At 52.9% G+C, this 18,650-nt stretch overlaps 4 protein-coding genes across 4 annotated transcripts; 1 reads left to right on the forward strand and 3 right to left on the reverse strand.

The window, feature by feature from the left end:
- Positions 1–1,502: 1,502 nt before the first annotated feature.
- J4E90_010673 (uncharacterized protein) lies at positions 1,503–3,142 on the forward strand (the record flags this gene model as incomplete). Its single annotated transcript, XM_051440185.1, has 4 exons — positions 1,503–1,707; positions 1,772–2,281; positions 2,346–2,901; positions 2,965–3,142. 4 exons carry the CDS (start codon positions 1,503–1,505, stop codon positions 3,140–3,142), a joined length of 1,449 nt encoding a protein of 482 aa, XP_051285956.1.
- A 1,914-nt stretch (positions 3,143–5,056) lies between these two features.
- J4E90_010674 (uncharacterized protein) lies at positions 5,057–5,751 on the reverse strand (the record flags this gene model as incomplete). Its single annotated transcript, XM_051440186.1, has 2 exons — positions 5,057–5,218; positions 5,384–5,751. Coding segments are annotated over 2 exons (530 nt in total), but the record flags the coding sequence as incomplete, so codon positions are not given.
- Positions 5,752–6,990: 1,239 nt separating this feature from the next.
- On the reverse strand, positions 6,991–14,281 carry J4E90_010675 (uncharacterized protein; the record flags this gene model as incomplete). Its single annotated transcript, XM_051440187.1, has 3 exons — positions 6,991–8,247; positions 8,311–8,566; positions 8,844–14,281. The coding sequence occupies 3 exons, from the start codon at positions 14,279–14,281 to the stop codon at positions 6,991–6,993; spliced, it is 6,951 nt and encodes a 2,316-aa protein (XP_051285958.1).
- A 1,853-nt stretch (positions 14,282–16,134) lies between these two features.
- J4E90_010676 (uncharacterized protein) lies at positions 16,135–18,160 on the reverse strand (the record flags this gene model as incomplete). Its single annotated transcript, XM_051440188.1, has 5 exons — positions 16,135–16,568; positions 16,618–17,280; positions 17,339–17,797; positions 17,862–18,059; positions 18,124–18,160. The coding sequence occupies 5 exons, from the start codon at positions 18,158–18,160 to the stop codon at positions 16,135–16,137; spliced, it is 1,791 nt and encodes a 596-aa protein (XP_051285959.1).
- Between the last annotated feature and the right edge of the window lie 490 nt (positions 18,161–18,650).

The raw sequence follows: 18,650 nt of genomic DNA on the forward strand, positions 1-18,650 counted from the left end.
CTTCCATGGCACAGGCTCGGATGAGGCACCGCTGCATACCAGCCGCACCGCTTAGACGGCAACTAGCCATTTACCAAGAACCATCAATGCGGCGTCTCATTGTTTAGCATCACCAAGTACCGATAGACGAACCCGGTTTGCCCCGTGGAGAAACCAAGCAAAGTTGTGGGATATTCCTTTGTTGGATGATGGCCAAGACGATGAAGGCCCGGCGGACTGACTTGGCTCCGCGTTGATTGGCCGAATCCACAGCGGAAAGACTTTTAGCTCCTTCTCCTCAGCAGCGGCCTCGAGACGAAACCTCAGGCTAAACCGCAAACCAATCCCACCGCGGACTTGTGTCATCCAGAAACCTGGTGGGACCCATAAACCACGCACCGAAAGACCGCGTCTAACACCCCATCCGTGCGACAAGCGTGCACGCCATCTAGTTTCCCCGCAATGCAGCGCATGCTCAAGATCTTGGACCTGTCTCGGCCCCCTTGGCCTAGGCCCATGTGCGACGTTGGCCTCGACTGACAAGCTATGAAAACACTTGACCTCGCGCGACATGGCGCAACACCAAGATTTCGGTGGCTTGCCAATGTGCCTTTTCTCTGTGACAAGACCACGAAGACTCCAGGGTCGGGGCTGGGCTCCTCACCGGAACCAGTCACGAGTAGTGAGCTCGGAGTATCAATGCGACGTTCATGTCAGGAAAGAGTCTTGGTATTTTGCGGGTTACCTCCCTGGGACGAGTAACCGTATCTCGTGTCCTCATTGCGACGTCAGCCAGGACGGACTGAGGAGAAAGAAGAGCAAGGGATCGCATGTTGGAAGACTCAACTCTACGCCAGAGTGCTACATCCCCCGTGGAAGGTTGCACCAATGCTACGTGAGCGCGTACTCCCCGCTGAACTGCAAAGTTCACGATGCGGGCACCACTAGACCGAACACAAGACCACCGACCACCGGCTCCGACATACCTGTCCTTGCCAAAAAACCGCCGGAGGCGGCAAAGCCAACCTGGCACTAAGCACGCCCAGCACCTAGGGTACACCCTGCGAGCTTGTGTGCCGCACGTTTGCATGTTCGCGATTCGGCAGAACGCACAATGATAGTCAGGCTCCAAGACCAAGCAAGCGGGCAGACTTGCCTTCGGGGACCCCGCGACCCCATTCCCCCAGCGCCATTCAGCCTCAAGTGTGTCCAAGGCGGCCGGAAGAAGCGCGCTTACCATGTCTTGGAACGCATGCATGCGCGGAGGTACCTAGATAATTGTCGTGTGATTTCGGAACATCGCTTGTAGAGAAGGATCTGGGGCGAAGTATGGGATCCACCGCACTTGTGCGACGCTGAGGGCGGGGATGGAGGTGTATAAGAGTGCTACTCCACGTCCCCCGGATTGTTGATTTCCCCAGATCAACCAGCTCAGGCTTCGGTGATCCAACGGGCGTCTTACCCACACCCTTTACACCTCATACTCTTATCTTTTCAGAGAGGTTCTTTGAACACCACCCATCATGTCTGAGAAGAAGAACGATGTCGTCATGCTCGAGCAGACGATGACTCGGGATGAAGAGCTCATGAAGCCTGTGCCCATTGTCGGCAAGGTGGATTACTCTGGTGCTTACGAGAAGACTGATCCCCGAGAGATTGCGCTTGTCAAGAAGCTCGACCGATGGATTATGCCCATGTTGTGGAGCATGTACTGGCTCAATTACCTTGGTATGTCACTCCTCTCTCACAGTGATCTTTTTGGAAGCACTTACTTACACATCGCTCTGTCTAGACCGCAATGCCATTGCACTGGCCCGCCTCGACGACCTCGAAGAGGATCTCAACCTCACCAGCGAGCAGTACCAAACCTGCGTGAGCATTCTCTTCGTCGGATACCTCCTTGGCCAAATTCCCAGTAACATGTTCCTCAACCGAACCCGTCCATCGCGCTACATGGGCTGCTGCATGATGCTCTGGGCCGTCGTCTCCGCCCTGACAGCTCTTTCCAAGGATTTCACCGGTCTCCTTCTAACCCGCTTCTTCCTCGGTGTAACAGAAGCCCCCTACTACCCCGGTGCTGTCTACCTGCTCTCCATGTTCTACACCCGCAAGGAAGTCGCCACCCGCATTGCCATCCTCTACACCGGAAACATCCTCGCGACCGCCTTCGCCGGCCTTATCGCCGCAGGTATCTTCCACGGTCTCGGCGACGTCGCTGGCATCACGGGATGGCGCTGGCTCTTCATCCTGCAAGGCGCCGTCACTTTTGTCATCGCCGTTGTTGGCTTTTTCCTGCTCCCTGGTAAGTTCTCAGAACGACTGTACGAAGTGCATGTGAGACATATACTGACTTCGTACCTCTGCAGACTTCACGCACAACACATGGTGGCTCACACAAGAAGAGCGCGACCTAGCCACCAACCGCATGGCCCTCGACACCGTCGGCAACAAGGGCGAGACTTCCGTCTGGGCTGGTTTCCGCCAAGCGGGCAAGGACCCCATGGTCTGGATCTTCGCTTTCATGGCTCACATGCATCTTGCCGCCAACGGGTTCAAGAACTTCTTCCCTACCGTTGTCCATACGCTTGGGTTTAGCAAGACTATCACCTTGGTTTTGACCTGCCCGCCTTACCTCATTGCTGGTGTCGTCACGATTGCTGTCTCGTGGTCTTCTGGAAAGTTCAACGAGCGCACTTGGCATATTACTATTTCCAAAGCCGTCGCTACCTTTGGCTTTGGACTGGCTTGTGCTGAGATTGGTACTGCGGGTCGTTACGTCGCTATGATCATCTTCACCATTGGCACTTATGGTGTTAATTCGCTCATCCTGGGTTGGTGTGGATCGACATGCGGTCAGACGCCTGAGAAGAAGGCTGTTGCTATCGGTATCGTGACGACGGTTATGAACGCTTCGTTTATCTGGTAAGTTCCCCTTCTACTTCTTCTTCATCACCTCAAAGAATCTGTTGCTAACAAGAATTATAGGACACCATACCTATGGCCCAAGTCTGACGAGCCTCGCTACATCATCGCGCTCAGCTCCTCGGCTGCGTTCTCCGTTATGACTGCGCTGTTGGCGTGGGTGGCGAAGATTCTCTTTACCCGCAAGAACAAGAAGCTTCGCGAGCAGGACAGCGAGAACATGACCTTCTACGTGTACTAGAGGGGTGTACGAGGTTGCGACTCGCGCAGTGCGCGACGTATGGGGATGAAATCGGCTGGCAAGAGCTGGCGCAGATTAAATGGAAGATAGTACATTACGAGCCGAGAGCTCGATGAAGATGCATATACGAATGATGAATTTTTCGATCTTGAAGACTAGCTCTCTGCATCGATATGCTTGCGCATTGTGATTCCCATTCTGCGAAGACTAACACATGATCTGGCGATGCAGCCTACAACCCTCCTCCCCAGCTTCCAAGATACGAATCCGTCACTACCACACGCTAACCCCACATCCATACTATAGAAGGATCGGAATCCCAATAGTACTTGAACCCTTTCTTCTCCTCCAACATCGCCTTCCCACGAGCGATCAACGCCGTCTCATCGCGCTGGGAAATACCAGCCTGAATGGCTAGTTTCCTGCAAGCCAGACGCACCACTTCGTTGTAGTCGTATGAGTGCATTCGCGGGAGCCTGGGGTCTTTAGGGTTGGGCCTCGACTCGAATGCAAGACATTCAAGGTCGTTCTTGTTCAAGCAGAAGTACTTCTCGGATTTGGATACATTGATACACGTTGTCTGGGATGCGTTCAGCGTTTCGGGATTTCGCCGTTTGTTACGATAGATCCAGTTCTTCCAATTCCGCTTCCTCTGCGTAGGCGTATCCATTGGTTCCAGCAATGCTGCTCTTAATGTCGCGTCATGGTCAGCGTCTTGTCTGGCTCTTTTCGCGGTGGCTTCGCGTTCCGCGGGAGTTGGAGTCGGCGTTTTGGGTTCTGTTTTGACTGGTATACTGGCAGGTTTGCCCCATTGTTCCTCCATCACTGCTTTAATTGCCGCTTCATGATGAGCTTGTTCTCTGGCTCCCCATGGGGTGAGGGTCGGCGTCGGCGTTTTGGGCTCTACTTTGACTGGTATAATAGCACATCCAACTTCCTTCTTCGATGTCACGGGGGTTGTCGGGGGCTTAGGCGCTATCTTGACCGGTACAACGGCAGCGTTGAATTTCCTGCGCGATGGCACGGGGTTGGTCGGCTCATCGTCACTATCATCGGGTGTGGCTGGGCGTTTGCGTTTGGACGCTTTCGCTACTGTAGGAGAAGCTTCTACCTCGCTCTTCAATGCAAAAGGCTCGGACTTGATGTTGATGGCTGAAGAAGGTGGGGTGAGTAGCTGGGGTGCTAGGGTAGGCGAGGTGGGTTCCTCCTTGATGAGGGGTTGTGACGTTTCCTTCACCATTTTGGAATCGCGGCGATGGAGTGGCATGTTGAGTGGGTGCAAAAGAGCGTTACTTAAAGAAGAAGCAGTAAGACACTTGCACGATGTCTTTGGGAGAAATTCAAGACATGTAAGACAATGCGATAAAGCTACTCTAGGAACAAAGACATTGGCAACTGTGCCTCTTATCAGCTTGCCTTCCGAACAAGGGATGGATTTGCTGCACAATGAGGGGTAAAGTACCAAAACAGTTATCTTGGATGCCACGTCAAGACGCATTGAGATATTGGTAAACTACTCCAACTAGCAATATCGAGATCCTTCGGCATGATGGTGGTGCACTAGTACGACACGAGTCTGGTAGTATTCCCGTCAAAGTCCCGATAACACCCTTACCTAGGTACTCACGGAACCGGATTCGCTGCACGAAACTTGGGGTCAAGATTGGGAAACTTGATTTAACGACAGTCTAGTAGCCACTCCAGTTATGCTGAAAATTTGGGTCGTCCCCATACTTCTCCCACATCAGCCTATCCTCCTCATCCTCGCGCATCCGCCTGAGTTCGTCTTATCACGTCGATTCTTTGTAGCGTGCAAAGACGTCTCCCATACCCCCACCTTTGCATACCTCGAGGTTGTCGTAATTACTAGAGAGTGTTAGATTATTGCAGCTGCTATGTGTATCGGTCGCTTACCCTCTGGCGTTTTTATCGGCAAACAGCTTCTTCCCTTTGGCGAAGAATTCCTCCTCATTCTCCTGCGATATACCAGCGAGCATAGCTTCTTTCCGAAAGGCCAGCTTTCCGCAATCATCCCATTTGTATTGGCGCTGGGGCATCTGGTTGTAACTGTTCACGCTAGGGCGATGTGGGATGCACTTGAGCTCATCTGGCTTCAGGTCGAAGAATGACTTCGCGCCTTTGACGTTTACGTTTTTTCCTAGCTCACCCGAAGTGATTGTCTCATCGGTCTGGTTCTTGGACACCCAATCCTTCCAGTCCTTCTTCCATTGCGCGACTTACTTCTTTCGCTCTTTCTCGGCTTTCTTCGCTTCGGCAGCTTCTTTTCTCTTCGCAGCGTTTGCGGCTTTGACTGCAGCTTCTTCGGCTTTCTTCTTGGCGGACTCAAGCTTCTTTGCAAGCGCTTCTTCGGACTGTGCTGCTTTCTTGGGTGTTCTCGGTTCACGGGTGGTTTGGCCTTTCCTCGCTACCTTTGCGGGCGTCTTCGTTTCGGCGTCATCGTCGTCCTCTGCCGGTCGCTTGAGGTTGGGCGTTTGTTTCTGTTCAGCTGGTTTCGGCGGCTCGACCGACGTCTCTTCGATACCCGTTACTTTGGACCCGTGTTCATCGGATTCCGGAGGGGGAGTATGAAGTTGCTGGCGGCTCTCCATTGATGACGCCATCGCTCTATCGGAGCTCATGAAAACATTCGAGAGGTTGAAAAGCGACTTTGGAATAAATAGAGTGGGGGTTCGATGGGCCTAAGCGGAAGGCCTACGGGGCAAATCAGATTAGAAAGTGTCAACTTGATGAGGATAGTACTGAGATTGGGAACTAAAATTACAGGAACTAGATGTGACACTCGAGAACATATATATCGCGTTGTGCTTCTGGTGATTGGGGGTTCGGCAGAAATCTCACTTCTGGCAACTAGCGCAGTTGCTTATAGCTAAGTTCTACGCCTTTGTAGAATTTTGTTGCTATATTAGTAGTTAAAGAGAATTTAGATAAAGTTGTTATAATATGACTTAGATAAGTAGTAATAGCACTTTATATACTTAAACCTTAACTATAGTTCTGCTATCTTATTATAGAGTTATTTTAAAGACTTATTGCTGTACTGTAGATATACATAGAGATGTACTAGCTTAGAATGTAAGTCTGCATTGTAAGACTTAGCACGCGCACTATCTAGTGCTAACCGCTATATGCTGTAGCAGTTGTCGGCAAATTACAGTTATTACATACCTAACTACCTAAAGTACCGTCAAAGTCATTGCAATCGGATCATCACGAGACGAGCGCGCAAACAAGAACAGACACTCGAGAACATATATACCGCGCACTGCGTTCCGATCAAGAGACCCTGCAGCTATGTCAACCTTATCGCATGGGGCTACAGGTGGGGTGGTGCCCGTGCCGCAGCCGTTTCTGGGCTACGTCACCCCCACCTCATTACCCCTGATGTCCCCACCATGTACCCTTCTCGTCACCAACCCTGAAACTGCTGGCACCTACCTCGATGATCTGAAACACGATAAATGTGATCGTACTCGCATCCAAGACTTGAGCACCTCCTAAGCTTTCAGCGGATTAAAATATCGCCAGCACTACCTAAGCATGCTAGCTAGTGCAAAGATGATGTCACACAGTGTTACCAAGGTATATTCATTTTTCCGCTGATCTTGTAGCGACGTCAGCGCAAGTGTGCCCGCTTCCAGTATGCATTCCATGATGAAGAATCTGTTGCAACGAAAGTAAAGATCGCGATTGAGAAGCTATAGCGACAGCTCGATGAGTACTACTATACAACTAGGCAGGTCTAAACGGGTATCCAAGCAACAGACGGCAGAAAAGAACGAGAAACCATGAGTATCGCATCAGCGCATCACCTCATCACCTCCCACCCATCAACTCAACTCCCTCAAGCTCTCCTCAACATTCTCCCAAGCCTTCGGCGACATAATCAAGCTCAACCAATACCCCCCTGCATGATCCCTCCCCAGAATATGCACCAACAGCCTATTCGCCACATTCGGTTTCCTACTCGAGCAATGATGAAACGCAGGCATACCAGGCGGATTACTTCTCCCCTCCCTCGTATCCCCAGCCCTCACAACCGCAGGCCCAAAGTCGACAGTAGAAAAGAACTTGGCTTTCGACCAATCGGTAAAAGGCACCAACATCGCATCTGCGTCGCTGTAGAGGAGCGTAGATGGGTCGCCGGAGATGCGCTGCTCGCGGATGCTGGCGAGGACTTGGCCTTCGGTTGCTTGGGCGAGGAGGCTTTGTCTGTTGTGCAGGGCGGTGGGACCGAGGGGGCCGGTGGACATGTCTGGGGTGACGAAGATGAAGCCGGGGACGAGCATGTTTTGCATGTACATACCTGTTGCGTTGATGAGGTCGGGGAGGCGGAAGCGCGCGTTCATGGCGTGCAGGGCGGTTAGGGGCCGGGGTGATGGGAGGGATGATGCGATGCAGCGGAGAGTCCATGCTGTGAGGATATCGCCATCGCTTATGAACGGTTTCTCGTCTAGGCCACTGTCGTTCTTTTGCGTGGGGAGATCTTTCTCGGCCGCCGCCCGCAGTTTTGCTACGACGTCCTTGGGCAGGTAGATCGTCTGTGACTTTGGAGCAGGGCCGGTAAGCATATCCCACGCGAACCTCGCCCCAAATTTGACCATACTCAGCCCTTTGAGCTGTTTGGCCTTGAGTGTGTACTCCTCTGCCGGCTGAGTCGCGTTGTCAGTCAGTGCACGTAGCGCATCTTCCTGCGCACCCAATACAGGCGGTACTTCGGACTCTTTCCCGGCTAATACCAGAGACCAGGCGCGCAGGAGGTTTTGGTTGCCGATTACGTCCATCAGCGTATGGGGCCAGGAGAGCCCCACGAGCGTCGCATCAGTAAAAGAGGTGATATGAACTGAGATCTGTGGCGTATCTCCAGAGGTAAGGTCATCCAACGTCATGGGCGCGTCGGAGCGAGCAGCCAGCTCGTTGAACTCCGTGGGCCCTGGACATGTCACAACGGCTCCGTTGGCTTTGGGAAGCTTCTTGCCCAGTTCGTGTTCTTCGATGGAAGTGTTGATGGTGACATGGCTGTACGAGAAGGCGGGTCGCGCAGATGTGAACTGGCGTGGCACGTGGATCTCTAATGCGCCCTTGTCCTATCGTCCAACTTGTTAGCCGTCCTACTTCTACTAAGAGAAGAGCCATGGGATGCTACTCACGTTGAGTCTCAAGCGGCCTCCGAGCTTCCTCCAGTCCCCGGTCTCCAGGAGCTTTGCTAGAGAGGACTGGAGCTTGTCTGCATCAAGAACGTCGTTGAAGCATAGTGTCCACGCAATTATAATGCTACGAAAGGTCTTGGTGTCATCTAGTCCATGCACTGGGTAGACGTCGTCGTCTGCATATGGGTCTGGTGTATCATTGGACGGTGGGGAAGACTGTTTCGTGAATCGCTTGAGGAAATCCATTGCCGAGACGCTAAGTTTGGGAACTGGGGAAAATGGGCGACAATGATCGTTATTCGTGATGCTATCTACTTCGCTCCTCTGCTTTTATTACAGTCAGAGAATGCTTGGCCAAACACGTGTTCGGAAGACGGATTCGTTGGTAGCCGGAGAATATGTTGTTATCGTGGTATCAAAATAGGGGCTCGCTAGATCGGCGCCTCATCTCCAGATTCTCTGTCTCAGGTAAAACTAGCCGCACGTGCCAACACTACAGGCGATCGGATGACGGACACTAGCGATCCGCCTACGTTCCAAACCACGCATCGACCTCGTCGCCTGTGGCAAGCTCGTCGTCGTCGTCGTGGATGGCTTCAACTCTGCCATGCCTGCGCCTGAACCGCCTCCCTCTCACCCGCGTCGTAGACTCATTCCGCTTCCGCAATGCCAGTCGCTTCGCAACCTCATTTGCCTCGACCAGACTGACCAGCTTCCTCTTCTGCCCTTGATTCTTCTCGGCAAACTCCTTGCAGACTTCCCACACCTTTGTCGTAGCATCGCGAGTATCTCGGGACTTTTCGACGAAGGATTCTGGACGTCGTGAAAGCACGTTAGTATTCACGTTCCCGATACCAAGATGTCTGTGGCGACGATTTTGCCCTGCGTCGCTGGGAGGCGGAGGGTTGCTGAAGACCTCTTGAGCCAGATATGTATCCTCTGCCATCTCAAACGGCGTACGTCCTGATGCGTTCTCACGGAAGAGAAGGTCAGGACGGCATTGGAGCATGACGCGCAAGACTTGATCAGTACCACGCCGTACGGCAAGATGGACAGGCGTGTCGCCCTCGCCATTGACGATACTGAGGTCGTCGCCTTTGTTGAGCTCGAAAAGAAGTTTGAGAATGTTTTCGTGGCTCTCCGAGTTATAACTTGTTGAGTTGTGGGGAAGAGCGACGTGAAGCCAGCGTGCAAGAGGTGTAGCTGCGCCAGGAGCCGCCGTTGTGCGTTCGGTGAACAGGCTAGAGAGAAGGCGAGTGTCGATGAGCGCCAAAAGCTCGCGGAGCTTTTCTAGGTCTAGCTGGTAGTTCAAATGTTTGTGCAGGATTGAGTGGATAATGTTCGCTCCGGTGTTGTCGCGTGTGGTTTGATCGGCACCAGCTTCCAGAAGAACCTTCACCATTTCGACACGGTGCTGAGAGAAAGCAAGCTGCAGGGGCGTCATGCCATTCGCAGAACGATGTCCAATCGCCTTGGGATGAGTTTTGCATAGATGTCGAAGCAGGCTCACCGACTCTTCACCCTCCTTGCCCAGAACCACCGAATGGAGCAGTAGATGCGAGCGTAGGTCGAGCCACTTTGTGATAGACGACTGTAGGCCGCCTTGGGTCTTCGCCAGGTTCTGGATGCGAATATCGTCTCGATGACTGTCCGCAAACTCCATATAACAGCGCAAAGCGGTGTCACTAGCGAACCACTCGACGCTCTCCAAACTTGTGTAACGAGCGGCATGAAGTAAAGGCGGATGCTTCGCCCCAACTGCTTTCGTCTGGGTCTCTCTCCCTTCATTCGCCCAGTCCGCTCGCTTCCTGCCGTGCACCGATAGCCCTTGGTAGTACTTTGGCTTCACGGGTATCTCGATGCCGCTCTTCTTCACAAGATCGTCCAAAGGAATGCCAGCCCCAGTGTTCTTGATGATGATTCCTAGCAGGCGGGTACGACTCAAGCGGATCGCGTACCAGAACTCGGCTTCGTCGAAACGGAAGAACCTCGGTGCAGTCTCATCGTCGAGTTCGGTGTTGTGTTGCGTGTACTCCTGAGCTCTGGCGATCAGGAATTGTAGTAGATCGGCATCGTCTAGATAGACTGCCAATTGGAACAGACTATGCGGCCGCACATCCTCGGGGATCTTGACGGGTACCGGGTTACCACTAGACGAGTCCAAAGGCGGTTGACCACGGAGGCTGCTTGAGAGCTCTGGGTGTGGAAGCCAGGGTGAGACCGATGCAGCATCGTGTTCGAGAAAACGGAACGCCGGGCACGTCCACGACATCATCTTGAGTGGCGTCACATTGCTTTTGACTTGACTCTGCACCTCTCCAATGTTCTCAATAGTGAAGCAATCATCCACAATCTCAGCGTAGATCTCGAAATCATCCTCACCATCGTCACTGCTACCGTCGTCATCATCTCGGGGCTGGAGACTGTGTTTGACCAATGGCTTCTCTTCGGGCACATATTGCGCATGTGCAATCTCCAAGACAGCACGAGCGATTCCATAGTGCTTCCGCAGAATGGCGATAGAGAACGGCGAGTAATCCTGCGAGTTCTGAACAGCGATTTGCAGGGGAGTCTGATTATCTCCCCACATCGACAATGTAAGCTCTTTGATCGTCGGAAGATCGCCATCCCAGCAGGCTTGGAACAACTTGAGGTAAGCTTCCCGTCGTTCGTCGGTCAGGTCAGAAAGCCGGAAGGTGAGCAACGGATTCCACGGCTTTGGAGGGTCAGGTCCATAGCTACCATAATTGTACTGTTGTGGTGGGGGTATCCTGATTTCGGTATCTGGATGCAGCTCTTTGAAGGTCTTCGCCTGTCGTCTGAGCAGCTCTGACTCCAATGCTTCGAACTCTTTCAATAGCGCCTGAACAGCCGACTTCTTCTCACTCGTACCCTCGGGTTCTTTCTGAGACTGTTTCCACTTCTCGTGGCTCTCCAAGTCTTGTTCGTAGATCCGTTTGGTGCTGTCGATCTGATCACTCACCATCCAATGAGCGTAGGTACCCGGTTCGAGTCCTCCAAGATATTCAGTATCTTCCTTGAGCGGTACTGGGGCGAATTGCTCGGACCGCCGGTAGTTATCAATGCGGTCCACCCAGCCTTCGGAGCACAACCACCCATCTTGGCCATCAACTTTGCCCTTCTCGATAAAGGTCTGTAGTTTTCGCACATTGTACCGAACGATATCCAAAAGGGTGCCCGTATCGTTGTCGTGTGTGTTGTTGCTTTTGTCCAGCGCGCACCAAGCTTTGGGAGTAAGACTGTTGATGTCTGCTCCAGCATCCAGAAGCTTCAAGACTATCGACAATGCCTCATAACGAAGTGCAGTAAATACAGGCTGCTCGACGTTTTCTCTGAACGCTTTCTGGTTGCTCTCGGCAGTGCTGTATGCCGAATGAAACCCCTTATTTTTCGCAACGGTAGAGTAGGTGGCGAAGTCAAGCTCAGGCTTCGCGCCCAGCTCTAGAAGTGCTTCAACTCCAGCGGTATCACCATGTTCAATGGCTGTCTTCAGAGGACTGTTCACGTTGGGTCTGAACGAATAGCCACTCAGCGATAAGTGATCGGCGGCTTGTTGCGCCGCAGGCCTGTTTGCGGATATCAAAGTGGTGAGCAGATCGGCACCATGCGCAGCAAAGTAGTGCAACGCCGTGATGTGGCTGGTGTCGCCTTGTGCCGGCGATGCACCTAGGCTGACGAGTAATCTAGTCATGTCCTTGGCCTTTTCAGGCGAGAGCTGTAAAGCGAGAACGGTTGGCAGGATCGCCGCGCGCGGGGACTTGTTGTAATCATTGACAAGCTTGACCGGCAGTAGTACATCGGCTCCAAACTCCTGAACGAGAGTCTTTACGACGTCGGTGTGACCATTTGCAATGGCCAGGTGGAGCGCAGATACCGGTGCGTCCCAAGCGACTACGTTGACGTCGTATACATCGGGCTCGTCGTCATTTGCATCATCTGGGAGGTTATCGTGGTCTTCTGACTTTTTGGGGTCTATCTTGATGACAGAGCCTTCAGTAGTCGCATCGGCATTATCGGACTCATCATCAAGTAAATCGACGTCGTCATCCTCATCGTCGTCGTTCTCGCTGTCGTCATCGGAAGCATGTTCCTCGGTGTCGTTGGTACTGGTAGCATCTGGTGTTTCCGGGAGGATCTGGTTCTTCTTCTTAAGAGCTTCTTTCTCTGCCTCTTCTTCTTCGTTGGCCTCACTCTTGATGAGGAGAGCTCTGACCATCTCTACCTCACCGCGCATGGCAGCAAGATGGAGCGCGGTCTTACCATCGAAGATGCGAGCGACGATACGGGCTCCAGCATCGACGAGAGCTTGAACGACCTGCGGAGTTGAGGTCATGACCGCCAAATGAAGTGGAGTACGCCCAGTGTAGTCCCTTCGGTTGGGATCAGCACCCTCTTGACTGAGCCAATCCCGGACATGCTCGAGATCTCCGTCCACTATAGCCTGACACAGTCGCGCTGTATTGCCGACATATGCCATCTCGGTCCAATCATCATCAGTAAGAGGGTTAAATGAGCCGATTGATTGCCGTCCAGGGTTGTCTTTGATGAAAGACAATGTGCCAGACACATAGATCTTGCTTTCCTCAGCTGCAATCTCCTGATCTTCTGGTGTGGTGGGCTCGGGACAGAACCCGCAACAGTCCCCAATTACATCGATTGCGTTACCAAAGAAGGAAGGGTGTCGATGTAGTGTGGTCTGTCGATCCTTAGGTCGATTCCATTCGGCGTTGAGTAGCAAGTCCTTCGCAAAGAGCAACCTCTCAATCTTCCGAGCATGGAACTTCGGCCCGTATGGGATGGTGAAGGTATGGTAATCGCTGACCTCATCAGTCTCTACCCACTCGGCAACATCTTCGTCATGCTGTTGCTTGATGTCGCCTTTGAGCTTCTGCGTGGCCCAACGATTGATGGCTGGTCTGCCACGTTCAGCACGACGCTGATCAACGTAAGCGTCACGGTCAGTGCTTTTCGGCAATTTCTCAAGTACTAGCAACCTGGCCAGTCCGAGAGTGCGACCGAAGGAGCGTTCGAACAGCGTGGGATCAATACGCGACCGATCAAGGAGCGGCCAGTAGACTTCGAAGCCGCGGCGTGCATACTTGGACAATCGGTTTTCGTATGACGGGGAGCGACGTGTCAGGTCGATGGTGTTGATCTGCGTCATGTATGCAGCGATCGCACGAGGACTGGCGTAGACTTGCTTGCCATCGTATGCCGCACAGGAACAATCAACATCGAAGCCTGTGAGAATCTCGGAAATAGATCTGTAAATTCGCAGGACAATCTGAACGTGACGAGTGGGATACTGGGAAGCGATGGTAATGGCGTTCTTGGTACGGACGGTGGTTGTCTCTGTCAAGATGGAGTCTCTGATGCGTTGTTCAATCTGCTTGATCTTCTCAATGGCTTGCTCTTCGGTAAGGTCGTAGAGGAAAAGGTCGACATCCGAAGCCGGGGCCAGTTTCTGATGATAATATTCGCGTAGGGCGCGCTTGGAGCCACTATGTTCCTCTGGAACCGGCAGCAACGAAGTTACAACAGCGCTACCTGCGACCACCACATTGGACCAGTCCATGTCAACAAGCGATGACTCGGAAAAGAGCTGGAAGTTGGTCTGGAACTCATTGAGTGATTGCACAACCGCCGGAGAGCCAGTCGGCTTGCGGTCCTCCTCGTCGAGAGGCATGAGATAGCGCTCACGCTCAGCCTCGGATTCATCCTCGGGGTTGCGAGCGCGGATCTTGAGTTCACTTTCGCGGCCTGCGAATATGGGAAGGATGTTGGGCTCGGCAATAGCGGGGTGTTCTGGTTGCTGAGCGAACACCTCGCGCAGCTTGGAGTCATATTCCTTGTAGGGTTCGAGCAAGGTGTGCAGTGATGTCTCTGGATGGGCTGCGACATGAGTAATCCAGTCGGTATGACGAACTGGGACTTGAGGAAGGTCAATCATTGTCGATACCTGCTTTTGGGTTGTGGTTGAAATGGCGTTGTGAGAAGTGGTAGAAAGCGCGTGTGTTGGGATATAATTGAGATTGTTGAACGAAATGACTGCTGAAGACGGAAAAATGACGGATTATATATCTCCTTCAGCATTGGGATCTCGTTCGTGCTTGATGATGGCAGCCTGTATCATGATGGAGTTGGATGCTGCAGCGGTGTGGCGTGTTGAGGCAAAAGAGGGTCGAGCTAGGCAACGACGCGCCGTGGCCCATTTTAGCGACGGGAAGACGTGTTTAGGGACCACAGCAGCCTGACGAGACAGGCAGCAGCGAATCATGGTTAGCAGCGTGTATTGAGTCCAACGCGAGCTGCACACGAGTTCATGTGATGCATGACGCGACGGAAGTGGCAAGTGAGGGTAGATCTCAATGAGGTGCTCGAGGTTTGCCACGAACACGCTTGTGCAAAAGAAGGATAGCGCAGCCAGCGGCTTGGCACCTCCCGCTGGCAGCAGCTTCGAGCTCGCCATCTTCGGCATCAGCATCTTCCACACGTTCTCGATACCAGCACCGCTCCTACGTTCAATCGTACATGGCTCTGTCACGCCTTCGAACGAATCACACAGCTTCTACTCCCTGATCGGCGAGTAGAGCGAAATCTGCCCAACGAAGAACATGATAATCGTTAGAGCCGCAACAGCCGTGAAAACAATGGCGACCTATCATCAAATCAGCGTTGAAACCTCCCAGAATCGACTTGCCTGAGATCATACCTTGTCCCCATCGTCTAATCCTCCAGAATTACCCAAATTCGACGTTGCACTCCACACGAGCAGAAACATACCCACAACCATGCAGATAGTCGCGGATATGAGAAACATGACCGGCATCTGCCAAGTCAAGACCTGGACAAGGTTTGGCGCACGACGACCCGTTCGTTTCCAGCGACTTCCTTTACCAAGTAGCTTGTGAAGATTGGCGATGCCATCGCGGTGCGACGAAAGCCGGTGTAAACGCACGGTCTGGTCGGCTGCGCTGATGATGGAGAGCATTGTGATGATGATGCCACAGTACCACGATGTCCGGACATACCACGGAGTGGGCCTGCCGGTGGTGAGGATATTTGGCCAGCTACCTGTCGAGGTAAGGACACCCGCAAGTAGGGCGGACTTGACCATCGTCAGCGGTGCGGCATCATCAATGGATGCAGTACTTACTACGACACCAACAAAGTTCAGTTCGCTTAGCTTGTTGTCTCTCCATTTTTCGACAAGCTCATCTCTCTCGCTTTGGTCATGCGTGTTGAGCAAGATTTCTAAAGGGTCATACGTTGAGGGGTCCGGTAAGAAGATGCCACCGCCGAACATCTGCGGTGCGCAAAAACAACTGCTTTGCCGCTTGCGTTTGTTGTTCGACGTCTCTGGATGTAGGGGTGGCTGGGTAACACCATTCGATCCTCGGTCTGCTGCTCTCCATTCGACATCGTCCGGCTCCCGGGAAGAAGAGGTACGGAACATGGTTTACTCGGTATCTGGAGGATCGAAGAGGTTGTGGATATGGGCAACAGTGGCCTCCATTGACTTTATCAAAGGTTTGCCAGAAGCAAACAATGCTGCGGTGTTCGAGAGGTGTTCGCCGATTATGACGCACATCGCGCCGCTAGCTGTAGCGCAAGTCTTCAAAGCTCAGTCAATCACAGCCTCTGCATCGTTCAGTCGCAATGCAGCCAAGTCTACCTACGCTGCGAACATCAACAGCCATGCAGGACGCTTAATGTCAAAAACGCAAGCGTTCAAATAAAGTCTCGATTGTAATTACGGACCTCGGCTACACATCCACTGCGTTCCAGCACCCTACAACCAGCTCAATGCATGACCACAGCGACATGATCGTCCATGTACTTGGAAATATCACCCAAAAAGCATGCCGCGATGATACTGACTCCGCCAAACGCTATGCTGACGTAGTACACGTACTTGTACGCCTCGGCGTACGCGAGCTGACCAGCGTACACGACCAACTCATACGCACCCGGCACGTCCTTGATACCCGGAAGCTCATGGAGAAGCGGGAGAAGCGATCCGCCGGTGATGGCGATTGCCTCTCCGATGATCTCTGGGGATGTGATGTTGAGCTTGGTAACCATTGCGCCGCCGATGTAGTGGGTTGCGGCGGGAACAAATTTGGAGATGAAGACGTTGTAGTACACGCAGTATCCGATGGAACCACCAATGACGCGGATGGCAAGCGTCAGAGCAGCGATCGTCGCGATGAGGTCGTCTGGGCAGATGATAGTGGCTAATGAGATCAGCAACGCGTTCATCGATCAACGCAACGTGAAACTTACAGATGATAGATGCAGGCACGACGATACCACCAATGCCGAGACCAGCCAAGACCAACAGGCCCCAAAGCTGGTACAAGTTATCCACGCGACCGATAGAAAGAGCACCGCAGCCTGCCGTCATCATGATCGACGAGACAATCAAAAGCTCCTTGTTGTGACCGCGGAGCAATGAAAGCAACCACAGCACAATACAAGCCCCAGCCAGAATCGAGAACCCAACAGGAATACCTCTGATACCAACACCAATAGGATCATGCCCATAAACATTGAACGCTTGCGTCGGCCAGAACATAAGGATAGAGAAGAAGTTGGCTCCAGAGATGAACGTAATAACAAGTGTCAGCCCAAGAATCCGGGGCTCCTGACGAAGTCGCTTGGGGAACATGGGATGTTTGGCTCCGTAAGCTTCCCAGAAGACAAAGGCGACGAGGAAAGCGACACCCAGGATCAAGGGCGCGAGCACGTGTGCGCTGGACCACTTGTACTGGTAGCCACCCCACTGCATACCCATCATGAACAAGATCATACCGGCAACAGACAGGAAACCGCCGATATAGTCGATCTGCGCGAGAACCTCTCTGCGGCTCATACCCACGCTGTTGACGCGGGGAGGAGGGTGGTAGAACACGAACGTCAAGACGAGGCCGATGAAAGCCCAGAGACCTAAGATCGTCAGTTTCCCCTCTCATGCGTCGTTTAGATAACAGGGAAAAGTTCTTACCACACCACATCCCAATCCACCTCCAAGCCCCGGGACTCTGACTAGCAATAAGCTGCGCCCAAAGCACACTCGGACAAAACGGCAAAATCGTAAACACCAAAATAGCAACATACTTGCCCCTCTGACTCGTCGGCGCAAGCTCACTCGTCACCGCCAACGCCGTAAGCTCGTTGATGCCCGCGCCCACACCGCTAAACACCATTCCTGCAATGAAGATATTCATGGAACGTGCGGTTGAGCAGATAATCATGCCGAGAATGAGGAAACACGCGCCGATCATGGCGACCCACCTGCGGCCCACGATGTCGGAGATGGAACCGACGAAGGGGCACACGGCGGCGAGGGAGAGGAGGTTCGCGAGGATAAACCAGATCCAGCGGTCGGTGCCGCCTATGTCGGCGTAGATGTAGGGGGGGACGCCGCCGAAGAGGTAGACGGGGATTTGGCTGCCTGTCCATACTATTCTTGATGTTAGCGAGGGAACTCCGTTGTGTATCAGTCGTCTGGGAAGGGCTATACGCACGGAAAGCCATAGCGACCAACGCCATAAGTCTCTTAAAGTTCATAGGTTGCTCGGCATCGTGGTCCTCGCCGTCGCCGGCTGTCCGCAAGCCATCTTTTTCGTAGTAGTTGGTGTGTCCGGGGACTTGCTCGTTGGTGTGGATTTGCTCGATGTGGTTGAACGCTGGTTTGGAGGCTGAGGGGGAGTGGTCTGAGACATCTGTTGTTGAATTGGGTAAGTACATGTGTAGGTGGATGTGAAGTTGAGATGTAAGATTGCGTACCAGAGCCATCGCTGTGGTCTCGCATCGTGTTCTTCATGGTCTACGTATGGAAAAGCCTTCGTAGACAGGGATTCAGAGCTTCAACAAGGTAAATGAAACTGTCAGTCCTGCGAACAACTTTCGTTTGGAGGCTCAGCGGGGCTCTTATGCTATCCATGTAATTGGAACCCACCCTTGCCTTCACCACGCCCCCTACCAGGGCCGTCCATCACATCCCCCACCCACGACTCAGTCTGCGGGGTATTTCCCACCTAACATCCAACTAGTCCTCACATCGTCCCTCTTCCTCCATTTCCCTCCATTATCCTCCTTCACACTAGCCCCAAGTCCACGGTCTAGCCCATCCACCCACCATCCCCATCCGCGCATCCAGATTCGCCTCTCCCACCACATCCGCGGTAACTTTCCCAACTTTCCCAACTTTCCCACACGCCCAGCTGTCACCCCCAGCTTCCGCCACGTTAACCAGCTAGCCTATCACTTCCTTCCGTACCATGTCCATGGGACACCGGGGCAAGTGTTGAATG

Source organism: Alternaria incomplexa (assembly GCF_024043165.1).
Source record: "Alternaria incomplexa strain BMP 0042 chromosome Unknown scaffold_25, whole genome shotgun sequence".
Classification (NCBI taxonomy): Eukaryota; Fungi; Ascomycota; class Dothideomycetes; order Pleosporales; family Pleosporaceae; genus Alternaria; species Alternaria incomplexa.